This window comes from Phoenix dactylifera, chromosome 13, assembly GCF_051530095.1.
Source record: "Phoenix dactylifera cultivar Ajwa chromosome 13, Ajwa_hap1_PhDact_Kaust_v1.1, whole genome shotgun sequence".
Classification (NCBI taxonomy): Eukaryota; Viridiplantae; Streptophyta; class Magnoliopsida; order Arecales; family Arecaceae; genus Phoenix; species Phoenix dactylifera.
The window spans coordinates 1228491-1245891 of record NC_143202.1 but is presented as its reverse complement, the minus strand read 5'-3'; the positions used below and the strand labels follow the sequence as shown (position 1 = coordinate 1245891).

General features: G+C 44.2%; 3 protein-coding genes across 3 annotated transcripts; all 3 read right to left on the bottom strand.

The window, feature by feature from the left end:
* Positions 1 to 3048: 3048 nt before the first annotated feature.
* Positions 3049 to 4465, bottom strand: LOC113460948 (small ribosomal subunit protein eS27y). Its single transcript, XM_088709897.2, has 4 exons — positions 4254 to 4465; positions 3671 to 3772; positions 3531 to 3559; positions 3049 to 3401 (listed from the first exon to the last, which is right to left on the bottom strand). Exons 1-4 carry the CDS (start codon positions 4254 to 4256, stop codon positions 3275 to 3277), a joined length of 261 nt encoding a protein of 86 aa, XP_088566023.1. The 5' UTR covers positions 4257 to 4465; the 3' UTR covers positions 3049 to 3274.
* Positions 4466 to 5689: 1224 nt separating this feature from the next.
* On the bottom strand, positions 5690 to 12850 carry LOC103723908 (uncharacterized). The gene is made up of 3 exons (XM_039116629.3): positions 12191 to 12850; positions 11342 to 11590; positions 5690 to 6554 (listed from the first exon to the last, which is right to left on the bottom strand). Exons 1-3 carry the CDS (start codon positions 12533 to 12535, stop codon positions 6072 to 6074), a joined length of 1077 nt encoding a protein of 358 aa, XP_038972557.3. The 5' UTR covers positions 12536 to 12850; the 3' UTR covers positions 5690 to 6071.
* Positions 12851 to 16064: 3214 nt separating this feature from the next.
* LOC149751418 (uncharacterized) lies at positions 16065 to 17030 on the bottom strand. The gene has a single exon (XM_089927023.1). It carries the CDS (start codon positions 17028 to 17030, stop codon positions 16065 to 16067), a length of 966 nt encoding a protein of 321 aa, XP_089783149.1.
* Positions 17031 to 17401: the final 371 nt, after the last annotated feature.

The following is a 17401-nucleotide window of genomic DNA, read 5'->3' as shown; positions in this document are numbered from 1 at the left end:
CTCAGTATTTTGTCATCATCAAAAAGAAAGAGATTGTTGACCTCCTATTTGATTTTGATGAGCCCAAAACACATAAGTATATTTCTTATTGTACTAATGAATTTAAGTGAGTGTTTCAGAAGAAAATACATAAAAACTTAAGAGAAATCCATTAGAAAAAGATTCAAAGGAATTAAGATGAGTTAAACATTTAGTTTGAACCTTATCTACACTTGGACAGTGGACGAGACGTCTCCCACAGTGGACGAGACGTCTCTAGCACTTAGAAAGTGATCTGGCACACCCGCGAGCCGACTCATGACTAAGAAGAGTTGACTCCTGCAGAAAGACAAAAGACTGTCTCAATATGCTAGTGCACAAGACGTCTCCAGCAGAGCGCGAGCCGTCTCCCACACCAGTTTAGCTCTTTTCTCCATTCAGATCGCGAGACGCCTCCTTCAGAGCGTGAGACGCCACCTTCAGAGCGCGATCCTTGTTTGCAGGACTTCTTTTCTTTACTCCTGTTATTTAGATTGTTATATATGCTTATGTAAAGAAGCTTGTACTTGTTTAAAACAATCTTTTCATATCTTGTAACTTGATTCAATCAGAGGATTGAATCAAAGAATTAAGGCATTGTCCAAGCCTATGAATTGGACTGTGTTCAACCAAGTTTGGTTGGGGTTTGATTCTAGTTGGTAATTCAAAAAAAACCAACTGGGTTCGTTGTGATCTCGGAAAAACAACAAGTTGGGTTGTGAACTCATAAAACAATCAGACTGTAATCTGAGGATTATAGTGAACTCTCAAATGAGCTTGGGGAGTAGACGTAGGAGTAAGAGTTAGCTCTGAACCACTATAAATTTTGTGTGTTTGTGTTATGGTTTATTACTCTTCCTTTCTTTACAGCTTTTCTATAACTGCTTTAGTTGCTTCTGCTTAAAGTCAAGAAAGCTTTCCTTATTAAAATTTGAGTAGCTTATTTTTTTTAAAGACCCAATTTACCCTCCCTCTTGGGTTGTCTTCTGGGCAACAACTTGTTTCCATGGGCATGGCTTTCTTCACTTCTACGGTTCTCCCAAGAATCGTGTACTTCTCCTTTTTCCAAAGAACCCTCTCCACCGCCTCCGAATCAAAAAAAAAAAAAAAATGGACGAACCCGAAACCCTAGCAATTACTCGTGGTCCTATCCCTCATGACCACCACCTCCTTTATCTCCTTCATGAACACCAACAAATCCTCACCCTTTTCGGTGGGAGAAGGCCCCCCGAGTCCCCTGATCTTAGCCAGAATCTCTCTTCTTCCGCTGTCAATGATGGATCGCCGATGGATGCCAAAACGCCTTTTCAAGAATTCCTGTTCCTCCGGAGATGATTGAGTTAAGCTCCTCGAGCACTCGCTTTCGGTGCTCCTCTTCCTTCAAAGTTGAGAAAGTTAAGCTCCTCAAGCACCTGCTTCTGGTGCTCTTGTTCCTCTAGAGATGAGGGAGTTAAGCTACCAGAGTACCCTCTTTCGGTATTCCTGTTCCTCCATGGAGGTGACAGTGATGTGCGCCATACCGTACCGTCAGAAACTTGACGAAGGTAAAATTGGCAAGCGCGGTCCCGTTCCAAACTCCAGCAGCAGTGCGCTACATCGTAACGTCAGAAGCTTAGTGGATAAACTTGGCAGGCACGGTCCTGCTCTAAACCCCAGCAGCAGCGCGCCACACCGTACCGTCACAAGCTTGGTGAGTAAACTTGGCATGCACGATTCCGCTCCAAACCTCAGCAGCAGCAGTGCCACACCATACCGTCGGAAGCTTAGCGAATAAACTTGGCAAGCACAACCCTGCTCCAAATTTCAGCAGCATCGCGCCATACCGTACCATCAGAAGCTTAGCAAATAAACTTGGCAGGCGCGACCCCGCTCCAAATCCCAACAGCATCGCGCCACACCATACCGTCAGAAGCTTGGCAGGTAAACTTGGCAAGCGTGGTCCTGCTCTCGATCATGGAGGTATACATCTGCATGGCATCGCCCCAGTCCTCAATCTCCGGCTTTATTTGCTGCCTCCGGCTCCATCATCCAGTTCAAGGTCTCTTACTCTTCTTTTATGGTGCTTTCATCTACAAAAATCGTTGAATGTCAATTATCTTCTCTCTGAGATCTATCCTCGCCGCGGACGTCTTCACCAAAGCTCATCCTCTTAGCATCTTTCGATATATTGTTTCCAACATCTAGTTAGTGTCCACTTTACCCACTTGAGTTTAAGGAGGGATATTAGAATTATTGTAGGACCATTGATTGTGCCAAACATAATCAGTCTTCATAAAAGCTGATTGTGCCAAACTTAGTCGGCCTTACGAAACTTCACCTTGATTGATTTGTGATTGATTGTACCAAACTTAGGCGGCTCCTAGTTCTATATAAAGGCTACTCCTATACATTGTAATTGACCGGCAAAAATATAATTCTCTTCTCTTATTCTTCTATTTCAACAAATAAAATAAGGAGAGTTTTACTTCTTAGAAACATCAAACAACCAAAAACATACTCCTTCAAGATGAGGGGGGAAATCAAGCATGCATGCAAAAGATCAAGATGAAGGTAGGACTGGCATCCACTGATGCTTGAGTTCAGCATCAGCTAAAGCACCAAGCCCTTAACATTGTATTCACTGCTCCACTGAAGTATTAAGCCATTAACGCTTCTAAATAGATGGTACCACAACCAACATTTAGCAGACTTTCCTCTTACATAATGTTCTACTGTTCTCTGCCTGGCTTCAGCATTACATCCTACACTCAAACAAATGCCATAAGCTGCAATCAAAACAAGCTGCCGCTAGTTCTAGTCCTCACACACTATATATCTGTGTGTATATCAATATAAACAGAAGCTATCCTCCACGACACAGCACCTTGTTTTCACAAGGACATTGGCGCATTCAGTTATTCAATCATCATACTTCAAAAATACAGACTCAGCTTCTAACCTAACTTATATGGTCTCATGTATCTTGTGTTAGTCACATAATGCTCAAGAAGAAACAGGAAAAAAAAAATAAAAATGGAATGCAACCGAGCAAAACCAAGCAAAACTTTATGGATTACAATATACTTGTAGCAATTAATGATAATATTAGTTTCCAGAACAGCAAAATCAGAAACCTACATTAGAGATACCAGCCCAGACATATTCTGAAAACAACAGAAAAAAGGACACCTTGAGACCTAAAAAACTCATCCAACCTCATTTTCCACATCAAACTTCCTTACAGTAAAGAGAAAGTAAGAGGGAGAACACACCATCCTCAATCCCCCTTCCGCCGGAAGGAGCAACCCTCGGTCAGCCTCGCACGTCCCCCAGTCGGCTGGCAAAGCACAGTCTGACAGTTCCCACAGACCACAACGGTCTGCGAGTGGCTGAACACAGTAGTGCTGCAGCACCCAACACAAAGGTATACAATTAGAATTGGCGAATAGATCTCAGAAACCCAGCAAGAGTTAATGCCTTCAACATGAGTTACTCTGGAAAAACAAAACCAGCAAATATAAGAAAAATCTTACATGTTGAAGCATCCTTGGCACTTGACATCCTTCAATAAGACAAATCAAAACGAAAAATAATGGTCAGAATTATTAATTATTAATTAATAAATTAATGAAGAAAAAAAATGAAAATTTTGGTACCCCAAAAAAAAAATTACCATGAAGAATGAATTAGGGGATTGCACAAGCCGCTTGAGCTTGTGCCTCCTCTTCTCAAGCTCGGCCGGGGGATTCAGCAGATCAATATCGTTTGAAAGAACCTAATCATTAGCAACAGAATTAAATATTTTAGCAAAGAAATAACAAAATCAAACAGAGAAACAAAGAAAGAAAAGAATCGAATCAAAGAATCCCCCAACCCAACCCCCACCCCTCCCCCCCCCCCACAAAAAAAAAAAAAAAAAAAAAAACTGACGGAAGAACATCCGAATTTAATCCCCGATGTAAAGAAAAAAGAATCCAATAAAACTTTAAACTTTATACGCCAAAAAAAAAAAAAAATCAGCAAATTAACACAGCCCAAACAGAATTTCAGTTCGATTGAAGCCCTAAACCGAATTAGAGAAATAAAACACAAAAACCTAATGAATTACAAGCCCTAAAAGGACAATCATTACATTAGAACGATCAAACATGACGCACAAAGGAATCGATCCACGAAAAAGCCCCCTATGATACTAAAACCATAAACCCTAACAAGCAAAGAGATCGAGATCAAAGGCTGAGAGGTCGGAGAACTACCATTTCCTCGAAACCTAGAAGCGCTCCAAAACCCTAGATTTGGCTCCGTCTATCTTTCTCGACCACGATCTCACCGGTGGCGGCAAAGCGGGTTTATAAACTTTCTCGAGATGGCCTTTTATCTTGGAGATGGACAAATATTATCCGTCAGATGTAGAATTGGATATCTTGACCCTTCATGAGATGAATAAGGTCTGGGTTTCTCTAAATCAGTGGAGATCTTGGCGCAAATGGTAATGGCGGTTGGGCGAGATGGCCCCACCGGTAGACATGTGGTGCATTCACAAGAGGATGCGTGTCGATCACGGGATTGATCTCGAAGCTGATGTGGAGCTACACGCGTGAAATCGCATGGAGTGATCCAACTGAATGGTTGGATAAATGAGAGCCGTTGGATCCATGTAATGGTGGTTGATTTGATCAGAGCCGTTGAATTCATGTATCTTTTAAATTTAAGCATGGTGAGTAGTTAACTAGGTGATGATGAGAGTTGCACTTACCTAAAAGATGGTGAAAATTTGCTACTTTCTTGCTTTGTTGACAAAAACTTTTGATGGCCGCGGATGAAATGTTTGGTTGATATCCCTCATCATTACAATACAAGGTGGCCCATTATATTTGGGCCGAACATGAGTCGAAAAGGTAATCGCATTTCCCTTGTGGCTTTCTCGTCATTGAAAATCTCCACTGACTGCTCTTGCACCAAAAAGAAAAAAACTGCACTCAACATGAAATTAATAAATATTTTCCAATCTTTTGTTTCAGTACTTCTTTTATTACCCATAGCAACATAGAATCTAAAGAAATTCATACAAAAAGAAAAAAACTGCACTCAACATGAAATTAATAAATATTTTCCAATCTTTTGTTTCAGTACTTCTTTTATTACCCATAGCAACATAGAATCTAAAGAAATTCATAGTTAAACATAACCTAGCAAGTTTACCATATGTAATTATTGTAAACTATGATCATCTTTGGCTTTGGATAGTTAGGTAAGCCAATTGTATTGTCTTCTTTTCTCCCATGCAAATGCAATCTATTTGAGAAGGTGTTTCCCAACTAGAAAACAGGTTTGAAACCTTGAAGAGAGAGGGGTAAAAAGAAAAGGGAAATCACTTTAACTGCCTTTGCTTCCCAGCCAAAAAAGAGAGATCGAAAGAGCTACCTAAGGCTTGGTTCAACAGCTTAATTAGATAGAAAGAACAACAAAAGCAAGCAGCCTAGAGGGAGAGGGTGATGTCTCCATAGATGGCAAGAAGCGAATTTCAGCCAATCAGGCAGGCCTTGGTATCTCCGACAAACCGGAAAATCACTCTAAGGTAATGTATATATAATCACAACCCTGCATTATAATGGTGGGTAAACACCCCACCAACAATAATAAACCTGGTCAATAGATAAGCATTATTAGGCAAGTAAAAATAGCTTCAGTCTTGAACAAATGCCTTTCTACATTATGGATGACTTTCAGAAATCTGAAGCCATATACACCAAAGGCCAGTTGATGCCAAACCTTGCAACCATATATAACAAGATAGGAAGAAAGTAGGTTAATAGTTTTCACATAATAGGATCTATTACTAATTAATTCCGAAACATAAGCTAAAGCTGCTAAACAGAGGATGGCAACTACTTGTCGCATAAATATATACAGGACAACTTATGATGATGGCCACTCCTGATCAGTTCTTATAAAAAGATATGACACATCAGATTGGTGTAGAAATAGTCCCAGTTTAGATATAACTGAACAAGTGCAGTCACCAGCTTGTAACCCAGACAAAGGCATTTCAGTTTTGGAATCATCCATCTGGTTTACCCCGTGCAATCTTTCTTCCAGTGCCCAAACCTGCCACACTTGAAGCAAGGAGAATTGGGAGATCCGACACGCTCACTCATCCAGTGCCCCTCTTTACCAAATCTACAGCATTTTCCTGGCTTTGATGCACCTGGGCTCTCACCATGTAAACTGAGTCTTTTAATTCCTGATAGTTCTGCCATGATGTTAGGTTGATTCTGCCTCTTTGGCGATAATGGCGGTGATTCTGGAACAATTGATGCCTCAGGTAACATCTCTAACATATCCTCCTGTTTGTCTTCATTCACTGCCTCACCTGCTCCACCATCATTTGTTCTGGGTTCCTTCGGCTCAGGCACCAGAATGAAATTTGGATGCCCATTTTCACCTAAAGCGTTGTTCTTAGTGCCACTGTCCATTGCTCGTTTCTTGGGCTCCTCATGTGCAAGGCTAAAATCTGGACCATCAACCCATTGAAAGTGATTGCACTCTCCTTGACCCTGGAAAACGAGCACCGATCGCAATTTTCTTATTGACTACTGAAAGAGTGAAGTAGAAGAGGAAGGGAAAAAAGAAATCTTAAGCATGACAAATTCATAATGATCAGAGAAGATAGTGTACAGCAAAAATTAATAGTTGAATTCAGTATGCATCACCTGCAGAATGAGTTGCTTTACACAGAGCAGTCTAACAAGGCCACATGAGAAGTGTTTCAAAACCTGAAGGCAAAGCAAACTAAAGTTTTGACTGGATTCATTAAAAAGAGGGGCTAAGTTCTGCGCAAACCTTTTCTAAGGCTATCCTATAGTTCTGCTCGTCAGCCACTTATCAAGGATTAGTTGCTGTTGCTCTTTGTGCATAAAAAGGGAAAGGTAAAATAGTGAATGTGCATTGTGAAACATGCACAAATGTTTATCGACATGGCTAGACTATTAAACCACCAGTGAGATCAGAACCTAACTAGCACAAGATGGGTATGAGCTATTTACAAATGATGACCGACACTGAGATCATGAATCACCAGTTTTCTTTCGCCATGCAAAAACTTTAATAAACAAAAATTGACATTAGAGTAGGAAACTGTTGCCCTTGCAAAGAAAAAGAACAAGAGAGCAAGCACGCTATTCCTAGACATGAATCATTTCTTCTAAGGAAGACTTAAACATGGGTTAAAGAAGTTAACGGGATAGCTTATGGAGTCTGCTTTCAAGATTTCTTGAGATTCATAATCAGAAAATAACTCATCATCCATACTTTTGTAGTACTAATGATAAATTTGTGATTGCAACTGCCAGTATGTAAAACAGACACCAAAGCAAACGCTATTACTTAACTATTGATTATCAAATCACCGACTTACAACCCGATAGACTCATTATCCGACTTTGGAATTATAGAAAAGTGTAGACACCCCCAAATGTAGCAGGGTGAATAATCTACTTGCTTGGTTGCATCTAACCCAATGCAACCCATTCCCAGCCAATCCGACCTATTCCCACCCACGCACACAATGTCAGTCCCAATCTACCGAGTCTGAGCTAATCTGATCCTATTGAACTTAAGCCTCGCCGCAATGTTATATACTCAATCAAACCAATCACACCCAATCATAGCCAATCTACCCAATCACACTCGATGACCCAATGACACCCAATCCTACACCATCATTCTCGATCATACCCAATCTTGCTCAATCAAACCCAATCAGACCCAATCAAACCCAATCATGTCTGACTAGACCTCATCCTACCCCCATCATACTCAGCCTAATTCGAGCACAATTGACCCAACCCTAAGGACCAAGCACAACTCATGCACCTAAAGAGCCTAAAACCTACACACTCGCATCTAAATTTAGACCCAAGATGAACCCAATGTAGGCTTACACTATACCCAATTGTCATGACCACAACCATGATATCCTTACCCTCTCTCATATAGCATAGGTGCACACCATGAACAAGATTCCATCTCATGAATGTCTGCACCTAGCTTAAAACACCCTTTTTTTAGCCTTCATCATCCTCTCCCTTAGACTACTTAGTGTGATAATTGACACCTTAATAAACCTCCACTTATTTTTTTTTTTGTGTGTGTACAACGGCGGACCTAATTTTTTTCATGACTCCCTAGATCTAACTCAAATCTCTCACACTCACCTCTAATATCATATATTTTTCCAAACACCATTCTCCCATGCTACCACTTTTGCACCAAATCCCAATCCCACTAATGCACAAAGGCAACATGTTATACATAACAAACTTCCCCTCTCAATACCATTTTCATGGCATGCCTTGGACTAAATTTCGTATAGTGTGTTTGGTGATCATACCCTTGTCTAATGACCTATTTAGCCTTTTAAACCCTCTTTGAATCTAGTAAAAACACAACTATGCCGTTCTAACCTCCTCCATTGGATCTTATTCTTCCGTTTTAGAAAATCTCGATCATTCCCTCTCAACATCATCAATCCAGGAGAAGAGGGGATTGGCCTATCTCTTCTTCCATCTAGCATCCCTCTCCATACTTGCATTATGCTCTCTCCTCATCCTAGCCCTCCCCTCTATCCTTCATCTCATCCATTTAGAGAAATGCAATCTCCTTAAATCTTAGCCCTACACCTCTATAATCCTCATCTTCGCCTCTCTAGCCAATAAGAGCATGCCATCTGACATCAACCCTAACCACTAGATCCAAAGAGATCTAATCCTAAATTCTAGACCTTGAATCTCAAAGGAAAACAAGAAACACACTCATACTAAATCCTAGCCCTTGAGCATAGGCACAACATCAGTCCCTTTCTTTACACTCTAGCCAATGGGATCAGGACATTTAGCACTTCATAACAACACTTTGGTCTAAGGATATCCTATCCCTCATTCAATCCTAACCCTTAAACCACCCTTCTCCCTCTATAAATACCCTCTATTCTACCCTAAAATCAGGGGAGGAATTGGGGAGAAAATAGAAAGTACATGGAGACTACCACAATTTTGTCTTGAAACCCTAATAATCTTCCCATGCCTTCTCCTACCTTCATCCACCCATAAGAAACCTGAATCTGTATACCTGCATAGCCTATTGCAACCACTGCAGGAGCAAGAACAAGAGCTTTGGGTGCCACATCCTTCTCCTCTCTCCCTCTCTTCCTGTTTTCTTTTACTTCCATCATACATGCATGAAACCCTAGTCTATTAGAGATAAGACACCCTTTTTACCCTTAGGACCTCCTCCAAGAAGGGGTGGTCAGGTGTGCCTTTTGGCCCTTCCCCACCATTAACCTAGATCCAAAAGAAACCTATACTCTTATTCCTCATTACGTTCTAGCTAACCTAGAAGCCTAGTGGCCACTCCCACACCCATAGGGTTCCACTAAGAAATAATTGCATCTAAGTGGTAAAATAGATCTCTTGCATCTCTTCCTACTAATTAGATTAGCAGTTTCATTTCTTGTAGCAGCATTAAGTTTTTGTTTTGTTGCTTTGTTTCCTTTGTTTATCTCACTTTTCTTTGCTTTGAGGAGTTTAGGAGAAGCATCAAAGAAGGAAAAAGGAGGTAATTTCCAATCCCACTTGTAGTGCTAATCTATGCTTCATGTTTGGTAGTTTAGGTGCATGATAAAATACTTCTTTATGCATAATTAACTGATAGGTCTTGCACGGCATGATGCTTGTTTAATATTCATAGCAAGGTACTTGCTTAGTTAGGTTCCATAGCACCATACCTGATAGTTTATATTCATAGCATCATACTTGCCCAGTTTAGTCTATGCTTAGCTTTATGAGATACTTGTTCACATGTTTATTCATGCTTCGTTGATTAGAAATGCATGATAAGTAGTAGGACTTGTTTGGCTACTAGCATGATAGGGTGATTGCAAGCATGTTTCCTTCTGGGTTTATTTATTTAATACATACTTTCATTTAGTTATTTATACCTTAGCAAAATGATGCATGCTTCTTTTGTCTAGCTCATATTTTGCTTGCTTGGTTTGTAGTTTGTTTGCTTTATTATCTAAACCAAAAACAAAATAAAACCTAAGGTCTTGCATCATACTCTTGCATTTCTATCTTCTTTAACAAACCCTTGAGACGAGTAAGGTGTGCTCTTTTGTTTCTAGAACCAAGGAAAGGCACCTAAAGCCTCAATCTTCTTTTCGAAGCCAAGCCGAAACCTCCTGTATTTAGTCTACCACACCCCAGTGCATGACTAAGCACTTAGGGCAAGCCCAATCCCCACAATTTGCATAAAAGCAGCAGTTTGGCCAAGGGGCGCGACTAACAGTCGAGCTGGCATGACAGGGCAACTGCAACCCGATCCCTTTGGTTCAAGATAGTTTACTTTAGGCTTGGGCCAATCTGTGCATAACTGACATGACTAACAGTGATGCCGATTAGCACAAGTAACTAACTCAGGGCTGGATGTGGGCTTATCAGGGCATCAGTTCGACGATTGGCCCCCATCAATTTGACACGAAAAACAATCACATAGATCACTTACAATAAGTTGATTTAACCAAATAATTGTGTAATTGAGCTTGATTTAGCCCAATTTAAATTTTCTGCTAATAGAAAACTATTAGCCACGCCAGTCAGCAAAAGGTAATGTTTTTGATTTTTTTTTTTACAATTTGTTTTAGGTCCAACTGAATTCAAACTTTGTTTTTCCTAGTAAAAGGGATCATTTGCATCATTCTCCAACTAGTTTCAATCCCTAATTGTGGTAGATGTATGCACTCCACTTCTCATCACGTTCATATTTTGAGCCAGCTCAAGTCATTTATCTTTCCCAAGTTCAATCGTGGCTTAACCAGGTTCCCATGACCCAAGATCCATCTTTCACTCAACCAATCATGCAAAATCATCCTCATTAGACCCGCAATTCATATCGCTAATTGAGCCTCCAAATTTCATCAAAAACTAACAAAATCATTGCTTCCATCAATACCACTTTAGAACAATCTCTTCCAAAATTCCTTGATACCCAATCTAATCTTCCTCCTACAAACCCCTCACCAACTTTGCTTCCAAACCATACTCTTTCTACTCATCCCCATTCACATCCATTCCTTCACAACCCATCGAGTTGAATAATCTTTATCCTACCTTAATTGCAAACCCTTATCCTTCATCTACATCTACTCATTCTAATCCGATCCTGCCCACCATTGCAACACCTAGTCCACCCAAATCATTGCACTTCATTGAACGCCCAAAGCAATCTCAATGTATTCAATTAACTATCAATTCCAAGATAAGGATGAATTTATGCTAGCCAGCACTACCTTCTTTATCCGGCAGGCGAAATATTTACGACCAGCATTCTCCCCATCTGTCATTGTTAGGACTCTGCATCTTCCAGCACCACAAGAGCATGTCGGATATGAAGACTCGCCCGCACCATGCTGCAGATCAGGCTTTGCAGGGATTTTGGCACCACGTTGTTGAAAGGGTTTTGTAGGGCTGCTGTAACCATGCTGCTGATTAGGACTTGCCATGTTGCACCAAAGGAAAAATTTGCACTTCTCAGTGGCCTAGAATTTAAAGGAAGAATTTAAGCTAAATTTTCAAAAATATATATACAATTAGGGAAAGAAAAATCCACCAAAATTGCAGATTGTAGTTCTAGTAGATTGCCAAAATAAAACAAAGATATATGTACACATTCATGAACGGATACTAAGCCAAAAATAAATCCATAAGTGGAGAGAACTTCTTGCCAATCTTGCAGTAAAATCAGAAAGTAAAAAATTTAAAGAATCGTTTAATAAGCAGTTGAACAACTACACCGGGCATGTTATTACTGATTTTATCTGAAAAATGTACAAGCATACAAAACAAAGAAGTTCAAGTCCCAGTCTCCCGGACCTGAACTAAAAAATATAATTTTTTTTCTATTTTTTAAGTAGATTTCAAGTAAAAGACTAAAAATAAGATCTTTCTGCCTACATGCTCACAACCAGAGTAAGATTCAAGTAAATAAGATTAGAAATCCCATATGATTCAATCAAAAATCCAATTTTGACGCATCTAACTCGAGTCTAAACATATCAAAAGGAGATCTTTATCATATGAGAAGTCAGATAATGTAATCAAAAACGGCAAAAAAAAAAGATGGATGAAACACAAATCACCGATTTCACGGGGCAACGGTAGAAATCCCTGTTGGGATTGCGTTCAGTCCTCGATGTCAGCACGATGCAAGGCCCCCGCCCACAGGGGCACTGCCTCTCCGGGTACCCCCGGCCACCCGGCGCCCCGATGCCGGCGGCGGCGGAACCGGGAGACCCGGGGCTCGGCCTTGCCCTCAAAGGGCAGTCCCGCACCCAGTGCCCCTCTTGGTTGCAGCCAAAGCAGACGTTTTTCTGGTAGCAGGCTCGGTCGGGGGTACTTTGGGGACTTTTTGGCTCTTCCCGGAACACCCCCACAGCCGGCTCGGGAGCTGGGGCACACGAATCCATGTTCTCCTCCGACCCCATTTTTCTCGTCGGATTAAGAACAAGTTTGGTATCTAAGAAACACCGAAGAAGAAAAGGAAAAGTTAATAAATCTTTTCCTTGATGATGTTAGTTGCTATCACTAATTTTGGAAAGAAACTAAAAAAGCGGAGAGAGAGGAAGAAAAGGCGAGAAGATTCCCGCCGGGTGCCGAAAGTGGCGGAGGAGGAAGGGAAAAGCGAACAGTTTGAAGCCTCGGGGAAAGAAAAAGGAGGGAAGGGGTGAGGCAAAGCATGCATAGACAATAATATGCGACGAGTAAGGAATAGCAATTTTAGCATTTAGAAGTACTCATCTTTAATATTTAATTTTTTTTTTTTTGGTCAAAACGGCAATTCATATAGCTCTAACGTGAGTACATCCTGCCAAATCAGAAGAAAGTAAATAATACAGCTGTGGCGGTAACTCCACCGTGGAAGTCCAATGGATCTCCCCAGAATGTCGTGCAACATGGGAGGCAACCCAGTCAGCAGCCCTATTTGCCTCCCGGAAAATGTGCACTGCCATAAACTCGTCCATCTCCATCGCCAGTCTGCGGGTCTCCCGAATGAGCGGATGTCCATCCCCATATCTATCAGCACCCCGGATCCAGTCTATGACTACGGAGGAGTCCCCCTCAAGATACAGCCGGCCAGCCTCGAGCACCCGCCGCGCATAGGAAATACCCGCCCAGGCAGCCCACAGCTCTGCCCCAACGACCGTGAGCCCCGTCGTGCCCCAGCCTCCTGCTGCGACCAGACTCCCAAAATGGTCCCGTATAACAAATCCAGCCCCTCCCGACTTCCTGTCCGTCATCACACTGCCATCAAAATTCACTTTAAGATAACCAGGGGGTGGGGGTACCCAGGACACAATGACAAACCTGGGCGCTAAAATAGCACTGCGGGTACCCCAGATGTCCCTAGTCATCCCAAGTGAAGACTCGCCAAAGCAAGAGATAACCTCCCCAGCCTGAAGCACAGCTCTCTCTGCGACCATCCTCGCCGAGAACCTCCTGCCCTCGAACATACGAGCATTCCGGTCCAACCAGATATGGTAGGCCAGGTATGCCCTAGTAATGCCCACCTCCACCAGCCTAGGACTCCGAACCGAAGCCCGCAATAACTGTATGAAATCCTGTGTCGTCCCGACGAAGTGGGGAATAGGTGCTGAAGACGACCTCCATATCTCTCGAGCCCTAGGGCACTGCAAAAGCACGTGCTGAATGGACTCCTCACTGGCCGGACACACCTCGCACTCCTGAGGAACCCTCATGCCCCGCCTGACTAGCTGACTCCTAGTGGGAAGGCAGCCCCAGGCTACCTTCCAGATGAATAGCGCCACCCGTGGGTGTATCCGCATCCTCCAGATCCAGCCTCCCTCCATCCGTCTAGGTGACTCTCTACTGAAGAGGGCGACCAAATCCCTCGCTCGCACCTGTGATCGCCCCGTCGGCACCCATACCAACCTGTCAGACTCCCCCTGGGAAGGCACCGGAAGACCCAAAATCATCTCAGCCAACTGCGCCCCAAACACCTCTCGAACAAGCCCCACCCTCCAACTGCCCACGTCTGGATCCAACAAGTCGCTGACCCTCCGACCCGCAAGACGCACCGAGTCCACCAATGTCGGCATACGGCTAATCGGCACATCAGTCACCCAGCAATCCTCCAGGACATCAACGGAGCGACCATCACCTATAACCCATCTGATCTCCGGTAGAACCCTCCGTGCTCTGGCGCACATCTCCCGCCATACCACCGAATGGCGACGGCCAGCTCTCGCATCAGCAACCAAGGCCCCATACTTGGCCCTCAGCAGAGAGGACCACATACAATCAGGCTCCAAAACATACCTCGCTACGTGACGAGCCAATAAAGCCTCCCTCCGTACCAATAGTGACTGCACCCCCAAACCTCCATCTCTAGTGGGCTGGCACACCACCTCCCAGGCCAACAAATGGATACCACCCCTGCCATCCTGCCTCCCCCAGATGAAATTCCTAACCAGCTGCTCAATGGACCTCAAAACTGACACTGGAATAAAAGCATGTGAAACCAAATAAATGGGAATCGAAGAGAGTACCGACCGAGCCAAAGTGACCCTCCCCATCATGGATAGTGAGTGCATCTGCCAGCCCTCCAGCCTCTGCCTAACTGTGGCCTCCAGGAAAGAGCAGTCGCTCCCTCGCAGACGCCGGCCTGAGAGCGGGACCCCCAAGTATCTCATCACACCTCCATGCTCACCCACCCCTAATATCTCACTGATAGAGTGTCTCACCTCCTGCCTGGTAGACGGGCTGAAGCAAGCTGCGGATTTCGAGAAGTTAACCCGTTGCCCAGACATGGCACAATAATCCAGTAGAATCCTACCCAACACCCGAGCATCACGACATGTCGCACGAGCTAGCAACAAACAGTCATCCGCAAAAAGCAAGTGGGAGATCGATGGGCCCACCACCACAGGCCTATAAGCCCCCAACTCCTGAGTAACCACTGACTGACGCAACGCTCTGGATAGTGCATCCGCGCAGATAATAAATAATAAGGGAGATAGGGGGCATCCCTATCGTAGTCCTCCCACAGACACAAAATAGCGAGAGGGCGTACCGTTCACCAGAATGGCAAAGGATGGAGACCTAACACAGCCCATGATCCACCGAATCCACCCCTCAGGAAAGCCAAACCCCTGCAGTGACTGATGAACAAACTCCCACCGTATCCTATCATAGGCCCGCTCCATATCCAGCTTGACTCCCATCAAGCTCCTCCTCATCGGGGCTCTCTCCAAGTCAAACATGAACTCCTGAGCAATCATGATATTGTCGGATATACTCCGACCTCCTATAAAAGCTCCCTGCTCCGGACTAATCAGCCTCGGTAGAATACCCCGCATCCTAATGGCAAGAATCTTTGCCGTAGCCTTGTACATAGTGGTGCACAGGCTAATCGGGCGAAAGTGCCCTGGCTCAGAAGCATCCCGCCGCTTCGGAATGAGGATAATGAAAGTACGCTGCCAGTCCGCTGACATCATCGCTGTGGTAAAGTACTGCTGTATGGCCGCCGTCACATCCTGTCCCACTATCAACCAGTACCTCCGAAAGAATAAGGGTGGAAATCCATCCGGCCCTGGCGCCTTGTCCCCCTCAAGGGACCAAATCGCCTCCCGAATCTCCTCAGCCGAAACCGGCCTGATCAAAGCTGCAGTCTCCTCCTCTGACACCCTCGTCGCCGGCATCACCATCTCCCCCCGGCCCCCCTCTCCAGTCGACTCTGTCCACCTCGCTCTGAAAAAACTCTCCACAATCCTCCGGACCATAGCAGGATCATCTGACATCTGGCCATCCTCACTCCTGATAGATCTAATCCTGTTCTGGTTCCTCCTGATCACCGTAGCCTGATGAAAGAATTTTGTATTTCGATCCCCCTCTACTATCCACTGTACTCTGGACTTCTGTCTCCATAGTGTCTCCTGCTGTCTAAGAAGGCCATCATGTAACGCCAAATGAGATCTCAAGACCCCCACCTCCACCTCAGATAGCCCCCCCCTGTGCCTCCCGGGCCTGTAGTATGGAAATGGCCTCCTCCTCCTCCTCTGTCCTCCTGAATATATTCCCCACTTCCTCATGATTCCACCTTCTCAACCTCCTCCTGGTCAACTCTAGCCTGCGGGACACCCGATACATGGCGTCACCCCTAACCGGGGATCTCCATGCCTCCCTCACCATCTCCCAAGACCTAGGATAGCTGAGCCAAATTTTTTCAAACCTGAAAGGGGAGCATACTGGAATAAGTGCCTCGGTACTCACCAGCAATGGACAATAGTCCGACGCAATCCTCGGCAGGTGTCTGACATGATAATCTGGAAAGCACTGAACCCACCCAGCTGTGGCACAAGCTCTGTCCAATCTCTCCCAAACACGTGCCCGCCCCTGCTGATTATTGCACCATGTATACCTAGGTCCGGAGAAGCCCAAATCAATCAAACCATTGCTTGAGATGAAGTCCTGAAATTCCTTGATCTTCCTATTGAGGGAAAATGGATTCCCCCCCATCTTCTCCTGAGAGTCCACAATGCAGTTGAAATCACCAGCCATCAACAAGGGATGGCCATGACTAATCATCTGAGAGGCCTCCTCCCACAGGGCCCTCCTGACTCTGTAGTCAGTGCTAGCATAAACAGCTGAAAGAACCCAAGGTCTTCTGTCACCCTCCGAAATCACCATGATCACCTCTTGATTGCTGACATTGAAACAATCCAAAGTGTAGCTCCCCAAACTCCACATAACTATTATACCACCCGACAAACCTTGAGAGTCCACAGCATAGAACCCCCATGATCTCGGAACCGCCCTTCTTGCCTTCTGTACACTGCCACCACACAACCGGGTCTCAAGAAGAATGCAAACATCCGGGTTGTGTTGTTGCACTAACCTGCGAAATGCCGGGGCAAACGATGGTTTCCCCGCGCCACGACAGTTCCACAGTAAGATCTTCATAAATCACCCTTCAATCCCGAACAGCCCACACCTCCGGATCTGTTGCTATCCCCTGCATCCACATCCATACAACCAGCACCTCTAAGAGAATGAGGACTAGGACTAATTCCCTTTGCCGAGGCCATTAATTGAAGCAAAACTTGAAGGTGCTGACCACCACTATTCACTTGTGACATATGGCACGAACTCACCGATGTGCCCGTGCCATGCTCAGCCTTATCCCCACCACAACTTGAAGAATCCTCCCCCATCACATTGACACCAATTTCCTTTATCACAGGGTCACAAGCACTGCTCCCATGCGCCATTTGGCCCAGATGAACCTTCTGCAACTCACTACCCGTCGGCGTCACAGTCGGCCACTCCCCCTG